Source organism: Peromyscus californicus, unplaced genomic scaffold (genome assembly GCF_007827085.1).
Source record: "Peromyscus californicus insignis strain IS unplaced genomic scaffold, ASM782708v3 Scaffold_12__1_contigs__length_115047231, whole genome shotgun sequence".
Classification (NCBI taxonomy): Eukaryota; Metazoa; Chordata; class Mammalia; order Rodentia; family Cricetidae; genus Peromyscus; species Peromyscus californicus.
Genome location: NW_026294413.1, coordinates 5469475 through 5478440, shown reverse-complemented (window position 1 = coordinate 5478440; position 8966 = coordinate 5469475). Strand labels below are relative to the sequence as shown.

The window sequence follows — 8966 nt, the reverse complement described above, 5'->3', positions numbered from 1 at the left end:
TAATCCTACCACTTGGCAGGCAGGGATCTGTCTGGATCTCTGTGTGTTCAAGGCCACACTGGAAACAGAGCCAGGTGTGGTGACACACGCCTTAAATTCCAAAACCAGTTAACCATGGAGTTCTAGAGGTCTGTACAGACAGAGAGGAAGTGACAGAGCTGGGTAGGAAGAGGAAGTGATGTAGCTGAGCAGAGAGAGCAAATCAGATGGCAGAACAGCAATAGGTGTGGGTAAACAGGAAGTTGTGGCATTTTAGAAGCTGCGGAGTTGGTGATGTAAGGTTGGCTGGTGGCTTTCCCTCTTTCCCTGATCTCTCTAAGGCTTTCACCCCAATATTTGGCTCCGTGTTTTTTATTTAATAATAAGACCATTTAGAAATTTATCTACACCCTATTCATAATACAACGATCTGAATCCAGTGCCTTTCATTAGGTTTATTTCTTCTGGAGGAGCTGAAACCAAATATTCTATTCCTGGGGCAAACCAATTTGCAGCCGATTACAGAGGGGCGGGCATTGCTTTGGGCAGAACATGGGAGCAAGGATCAGAGGATTTCCCTCTGCAACCGACTGCAGAAAGCACTTGGTTATTGAATCAAAGGATCACGGCCTCCGTTCCCCGTTTTCTGCCCTGTGAAGCAGAAAGCAGATGCCCGAGAACACCCGATTGCCTGAGGTGTTCTTAACAGCTGTCTGATGACACCGTGTGAATATAATTTGGGAACCCATGTTATTGCCATCACTTGAGCTGCCACTGGAGTCTGTGTGGGTAAAGCCTAGGGAAAGAAAATTCTGCCTGTTATATTTAATCTGTGTTCCTCGTAGTGAGCCTGCGTGCTTGGCAGCATCTCAGTGGCTTCTGTCATCTGGGAGCAGACACCGAAGTGATTGAGGAACTTAGAGTTGGAGCTTAGGATTCCTCTGGGGCGCATCCTGGGGCTTTTCAGCACATCAGCAAGTGAAGCAGAAGAAGTGGGACATGGTGGGCATCCTCATTCAAGATGGGGAAGGAAAACCAGAGATGCTTTCTGTTAATATTAGTTTGGAGAAAACTTGGGCAGTGAAGAGGCCAAGGTAATGCTGGCGATTTTCTGAGATCTGTTGTTCTTGTTCTAGGTTACCCAGTCCACATCATGTCATTCTGGTTTTTAATGAAGTTTGATAAACATTTCCTTACAGTCAGCTGTTGGTGAGTTAGTGGTGGGCTGAAACCTTGATGTTTTGCTAATACAACAAAGTACTTCTTTCTGCTCCCGATTTCTCAGTGTCGAATAGGGAGCTTGGTGTGTATCAATGGTTTGTGACCCTGGTGTGGGCGAGCGAGCACCTTCTGGTGATGGTAGAGACAGAAACCAAAGGAAATATATGAGGATGACTAGTTCTCAGGTTCAAAAGTTCTGATTTATTTGGTCTCTGGTTACATCTAGGAATTGTTCTTTTTAAAAATTCCTACCACCCCATGTGAGTCTAATATATAATGGGTTGAAAAACCACAGGTCTATTGCTAACATTACCTTCAACAGAAGCACTTGAGAATTACTTATCTGCAGTTCCTCTTTCTCTCCTTCAAACAATGAAATTATCAATATTCTGGTCAATTCTCAATTTTTCTTCCTATATATAATATTATAGTATTTCCTATTTGTGTAAACTTTATGTAATGTGTATTTAAGTTCCAAAGTATGGTAGTTATATGAAAAGCCAACTCATTGCCCAGCTTAAGAACTAGACTACAGCCATCGCTATTGAACTCAGGAATGTGTTTCTCTATGACCTCATACCTCTAGAGTCCTTCCGAAACCCTCCACAATACCTAGTGTAAGGGTGTGGGCTTTACCATTCCAGTCCTCTTTACAAATTTTATTGTTACTTTGTGCAATATCATGTTTGGTTTTGTTGGACTTTGCATATTATAAAAACAATACATTTATCTTCATGCTGTTGCACACTTGAAATTCTCATACAGTGCATAGGATGTTTTTTCATGGCCAATGACATTCCCTTTGTGTGAATGTATCACAATTTGATGTAGTTCTTATCTTGATAATGGGTATTTGGTTACATGTTACTACATGCTACTTAATATTATGAATATATGATATTATCAGCCTTCAAAATTTCTGCTGACCTAACATGTGTAAATTATCTTTTAAAAATAACATGTCAATTTTATTTATATGTAAATCATAAACACATAAACAAATATTCAAGGTGTGCAGTGTAGTATTTTGATGCACATATACATTGTGAACTGATTATCACATTCATCATATGTCCACCACCTCATGTAGTTTTCTATTTTGTGTGTGATTAGAGTATTTAAGATCTGCTTCCTGAAATGTCAGGTTTTTGAGACATTATTTTTGACTGTTTTCACCATTCTGTTTATTAGTTCCTTGTAACGTATTCATCTTAGAAGTACAAGTTTATATTCCTTGGCAAAGACTATTTATTTTCTCTCACCTTCCAGCTCTTGTGCATCACTATTCCTTTCTTAGTATCTCTTAGTTTGGTAATTTTTATGTTCTACATGTAGGTCAGATTATTCTGTTTGCCTTTCCTTTTCTGGCTTACTTAGAATAATGTCCTCTAGATCTGTCTATATTTTCACAAATAGTATGATTTTCTTTTTATATGCTGGAATGTGTGTGTGTGTGTGTGTGTGTGTGTGTGTGTGTGTGTGTGTGTGAGAGAGAGAGAGAGAGAGAGAGAGAGAGAGAGAGAGAGAGAGAGAGAGAGAGAGAGAGAGAGAGAAACACAAAAACAAAAATAGTGATTTGTAGGGACCAATGGGGGACATGAGGTGTTAGTCAAAGAATTCACTAATCTGTCAGGGGAGATTTAGAATTTTTCATATTTTGTCTATTGTGAGGCTGCCATGAACACAGCAGTGAATATGTCTCTTTGAGATGGTGATTTTTTCTTTCATATGTACATCCAGAAGTGTGATTGGTAGGTATTTTTGTAGTGCCAATCTTAGTTCTTTTGAGAATTCCCCAGTGTTTCACACAATGGTCAAACCAATTTATATTTCTATGAATATTGTATAAAGATTCCTCTTTTCCCATGTCCACATCATCTGAGGCACTTATCTTGTGACATCTTGATGAGAAGTTGTCCTATCAGGTGTGGAATGATATTTCCTGTCGTCTTGATTTAAATTTACCTGGTGATTAGTGATGGTGAGCTCACTAATTTCCATACAACCATTGAGCCTTTTTGTCTTGGAAGAATGTCTCACCTGGTCCTTTGCCCATTTTATAACAGGATTCTTGCTGTTATTATTGCAGGAACTTCTTGTATATTTTGTGGGGGTTTTGACCTTGTTTTAAGGAAACATTTTAGTTTGATGAGGACCTGTTGGGTTATTTTTGTGTTGTTCTTAGTGCTTTTGTGTCATACCTAAAAATATCATTGAGCAGACACCATCACGGATCTTTGCCTCTGTCTTTTCTTCTACAAGTTTTGTGGATTCATATCCTACATGAATGTCTTTAATTTTGAGTTGACTTTCATGTAAAGTATAGGATTCTGTTTTGTTTCATACATATATAAGGAAAGAAAAAATTACATTTTTATTTTTCATTTTATATTTGTAGATATCATTTTCCCAGCACTACTATTTCATGGATTCTTTAGCTGAGGCTTATATCTGTCTTCATTTCATTCATTGTGGTTTTGAGCTTCTGAATTTTCCTACAGTTCTTCCCTGAAACCCTCTTCTTTACCCCTCTCCTTTCTGTTACTGTGTTGAAAAGAAATTTATTCCCTTATACTTATGAAGATCCATGTCTGAAATGAAGGCTGATGTCAGGGTCATTCTTCTCCAGAAGGTGTTGTTCAAATCTTAGATGGTCTTTTAATAAAAAACTCAGAGCCAGATATCAGGGTGAAAGCTGAAAGATCAGAAAAGCAGAACAGCCAGCCACTAGTTCTTATCTCTGCAAAATCCTCAGTTTCAAGAGAGTGAGTTCCTGTTTTCTCATGCCTTATATACCTTTCTCTGCCCTGCCATATTACTTCCTGGGATTAAAGGCGTGTGTGCTTCCCAAGCAAAGGCATGAGATCTCAAGTGCTGGGATTAAAGGTGTGTGCCACCACATCCTGACATCTATGTCTAATCTAGTCCTCTGATCCTCAGGCAAGTTTATTAGGGTACACAGTATATCATCCCAGAAGGCTTAGACTTTCTTTGATTCTCTCGCTTCACTGTGCTACAGGCAAGTAAGTGGCCAGTGGCTGCTGGGTCTCTCCCATCTCTGTCTCCTCCTTTGTGTGGTCTGTTCTTTTAATAGACCTCATTTGTGTGTGTCTTATAACTACATCGTCACTGGATGGAGAGCCCACATGGCTAATCCAAGGTGATGTTATTTCGGGATATTTAATTAAATCTCTTAAAATCTTTGTTTTTATAATGTTCACACCTGAAGGTTATTATGGGCAAGATTCATATATGCTATTTTGAGCCATCATTAAACCCACTAAAAACATCATATTCTGGAGACTGAAGGGCTATGATCTTCAAATATTCCAACATTAAGAGGGCATGCATAAAGTACATACTTTGAATAGGAGTGAAAATGCCTTAAAATAATACATAGCTTATTTATAGAGTACTTGCCTTGTATACTCAAGGCTCAGGCCTTGATTCATGAGATTGGGAAAAAAAAGCATTTAGGAGGACTACTATTTTTATTAAAATAAAACAAAGAAGGAAATAAATTGTAGTTGCTGCTTATATGTGCCGTGCATCTCACGTTGACATGACCCGTCTTGGAGTTTGTTTTCCATTGCTTGTACTTCATTCCTTGCCAATTTGAAAATGAGGCTGTTTAGGTTTTTGCTCATGTTGTTAGCCAATATGTGATTTAAGGAGATGTTAGAAGACTGTTTTGTTTGAAACTGTGAATGTTAAGCAAATTCTTCCTCCAGCATTCTATGCTTATTTCCATCATGTCTGTTTTCATCAATTTGATTGAAATAAGTGCCTGGGTTTTTCCCAGTGTTGTCCTGGGGGCATACAAATCGTGGCTGCCCCCAAGCACTGATACTGACGTTAGAAGCACTGCTCTCTGAGGATCACTGACTTCCAGGTTCCAGTTATCTGATGCTGTCATGGGGCCAGTTTAAGTCTTCTCTTCTTCTTTTTAAGGCTTTGGCTAAGCTAATCACCCCCTGTATTCAGGGAGAGCACGTGGTGGTTACCAAACAAGAAGGGGGAGCGTTACAGAGCCATTTGGTTTGATTTCCTGCCCACAAGGAGACAAATGCCTTGTGTAGGCCAGTCCGATCTTTGCCAGCAAGGAGAAGAGCTGTAAATAGTTCAGTCCTCTGCTTGTCATTTTTATCTGTGTACAGTTTTCATTTGTTTCTAATTGATTGTTAAAATAGAATTGAAAATGGCATCAAATGCGTTAGAAATAGAATTTAATATAATTATTTACTATTAAAATTTTTAATTTCTATCTAATCTCCTGTAGTTTTGTCTTATGTTGTTGGTAAACTTCAAGTCTTTCCACATTTTCCCTGTCAGAGTCACTGCTTAAGGCTATTTCAGGTAGAGGGTTTCCCATGGCTGAGTTTTCACCAGCTTCCCCTTCTACAGCATCTGCATTGAAGGTCTGAGCAGGAGCAGTGCTAGGGGACCTTCAGCATATCCTAGGGAAAGGGGCATTGTCCTCTTCTTAATTTCATTTGAGAGGAGGAGCTTTCTTCAGTGATTACATGTTTGTCATAGAACAAGGGCTATGAAGAAGTCACTAGAGTCTAAGTGGAAAAAACTGTAAGCATGCAGCTATCTTAGAAAGGTCATGAGACTTCAGAGAACAAAGAGCTCTGGTGCCCTCCTGGATGACTCCTCTGGAATCCTGATGTCCTCCTGGATGACTCCTCTGGAGTCCTGATGCCCTCTTGGATGTCTCCTCTGGAGTCCTGATGCCCTCCTGGATGTCTCCTCTGGAGTCCTGATGCCCTTCTGGATGACTCCTCTGGAGTCCTGATGCCCTTCTGGATGACTCCTCTGGAGTCCTGATGCCCTCCTGGATGTCTCCTCTGGAGTCCTGATGCCCTTCTGGATGACTCCTCTGGAGTCCTGACGCCCTCCTGGATGTCTCCTCTGGAGTCCTGATGCCCTCCTGGATGACTCCTCTGGAGTCCTGATGCCCTCCTGGATGACTCCTCTGGAGTCCTGATGCCCTCCTGGATGTCTCCTCTGGAGTCCTGATGCTCTCCTCCCTGTCTCCTCTGGAGTCCTGATGCCCTCCTCCATGTCTCCTCTGTCCTTTCTCTATGCTTCATGGACAACCTGGAAAATATCAGATGAAATAGAAAAGTGACAAATCCCTATCATACCCTAAAATTGTGTAATCCTTTCCTTGCAGCCGACCCTCTAGTCCAGATAGTCTGTTATAAATGTCTTATATCAGCTAAGTTCCATGGAACTTCGTATGTCTTTATTACTTCTAAGTCTTTCGTGTCATGCGTGGCTTCCTAACTGTACCCTGCCAAGCTCCTTCCCATGATACCAGCCCATGTTCCTCCTCTCTCACCATGCTGGAGCCACACACCTCATCGTTCCTGACCTTTCTCAGAGAAAACTCACACTTCAGGATCTGCACATTTGAGCCTCCCCTGACCAGGTGTACCTTTCTTCTGACATTTCTTATTTTCTCTCTTCTCCTTCAAACTTTAAGAAAAATGATACCCTCCCTGTAGGCACCGCCTGACTAGGCTGTAAACATCTGTACTTCCAACATCCTCTCCTCTCACTTACTCGGCTGCTTTTTATCATAGCCTGTTATGATGATCTTCCTTGTTTTATTTTCATTGTCTGTCTCCGTTTTGCACCCACCATATGGATAGGAATCTCCTTTGTACTATTTCACCTATATCTTGATGTCTGAAAGAGAGCATAGGTAAATGTGCAAAGAATACGACAATGCTGCATTTTTTTTTCTTTCTGAGCACATCATGCTGTCTGTCGATAAAACACACACTTACTGCTTCACTGTAATTTCCCTAGGAATGTCTGTCATCAAGCTTGTGGTGGGGTCACAGCATGTATATGACAGAGTACTTATTTTGGCTCTCAATTATTTGTCTTTACTGCTTATTAATATATCTTAATGATGTTAAACCCAATTAACAAGTACCACTGAATCACTAGAAATTTGTAATATGCTAACTATACTTGACCTTGAATGAATCTTGAATGCTGGTATTTTGCTTAATATAGAAAATGGAGTCCAGGGATTTAAGTTAGATGTTATTGGTAAAGATTTTATTTATGACCACTACTGTGTGTGACCCTAGATTCCAATTAGTGGTGCCAGAGGACCTCAGAAGATAACAACTTTTTTTGTGTGTCTGTAGTTTCAAGATTTTTTGATAATATTTTAAGCTAACATTTGTGCCTAGATGTATTTGTTTATTTTGTTTTCAATGTTTTGAGATCAAAGCATTTAGTTTTTTTTTATAAACTGTTTTCTGAGTTGTGGAAGTCAGGCAGTTTGGTAGCTATGACCCCAGAGGCATATAGAACCCTGAATGAGCAACATAATCTAGGCTTCCACCAAGTGACTGGTGATTTCAGCCATAAGAGCAGACTGAACTAAAGGAAAGGATAATACAATTCTAGAAACTAAGACAAGTGAGGCTTAGACATGGTGTATTTTGTGTGTTTTTTTTTAAATTGAGGTGTAATTACATCATTTTCCTCCTTCCTTTCCCTTCACCCCCTGCCATGTACACCCGCTCTTTACTCTCAAATTCATGACCACTTTTTCTTTAATTATTTTACACACACACACACACACACACACACACACACACACACACTATTATCTTATATGTTTCTAATATATAAATTCAACCTTCTCAGTCTATATGATGCTGCTTATATATACATGATTTCAGGACTGACCACTTCATGTTGGAGAAGTGATTCATGTGTCCTACCTGGGGAAGACCATTTATGCTCCCCACTCCTGCTTTCGGTGTGTCCCTGTTGTCTGTATTCTTTGTCTAGGGTTGGGGTCCTGTGAGATTTTGCCCCTTCCATGTTAGGTTGACTGTAAGTATCATCCTTGATTGAAAAAAATATGAATCCATTACAAGTGCTGTTATGCTTTTCATGGATTACTGTAAACAAGAGCTAGTTCCCAGAAGTCTCATCTTCTACTAAATTGAAGTAGTTTGGGTCATTGCTTCATTCTGCCAATATTTCTGTTCTCTCGAAGTTAGGCCTTAGCATTTCCACCCCATGATTGGACCCCATCAGAGGTCCAATCTTTATGGCAAGTTGCATACCATGAGCCTCTGTAACTTGGCTTTAGTCACGACTAACACATCCAAGTTCAGTTGAACTCTCAGGCTTCCTATTTGCAATACCCTCCATTTCAACAGACATCTCAAATGCAGTGATGTAGGACTCCTTCCTGGTAACAGCTTCCATGTGCTAAGTTTGGAGGAGTAAGAAAGCAATCACATTCACTTCCAAACCCAAACTTGAAGTCTAGTTAGGTAAAACAAAATTCTGTTGTATACCACAGAGATCAAACTTTGGAAACTTGTTTTGAATAAAAGTGCCTCTTACAGGGATCTCTTTCAAAATAAAAATATTTTTTTTATAGAGGTTACAAGTTCAAAGAAAGAGTGCATGCCAATATTTACTAAAATTCTTTTCATAGCTTTGCCTCAGTAACTAGATCTGAAATAACACTTTTGGTCTGGCTAACTTGTTTACATGGTAATATTATAACGTTGGTTGTAAGAATATGTCAAAATGACAGCTGGCATTGGTGATGTTTTCAGCACTTTTCTTGTTTAATAGCACTGTGAGAAAGTAGGTAAAAATACTTCTTGCCTTGGAAGCCAGAGGATCCTGGATGGACTAGGTCTCATCCACTTATGGTCTGTGTCACCATGGAGATGATACTCTCTTCCTCCATGAATATTTATAGAATTAGA

The 8966-nt window shown here is 39.7% G+C and overlaps 1 protein-coding gene across 1 annotated transcript in view; it reads left to right on the top strand.

Annotated features, from left to right (window-relative positions):
• The first annotated feature begins 963 nt into the window (after positions 1 to 963).
• Hs6st3 (heparan sulfate 6-O-sulfotransferase 3) overlaps positions 964 to 8966 on the top strand; it is a 436747-nt gene continuing 428744 nt past the window's right edge. Inside the window, exon 1 of the mRNA XM_052732464.1 lies at positions 964 to 1073. Within this exon, the coding sequence (XP_052588424.1) occupies positions 979 to 1073 (95 nt within the window). The 5' untranslated portion in view covers positions 964 to 978. The remainder of the gene's footprint in view (positions 1074 to 8966) is intronic.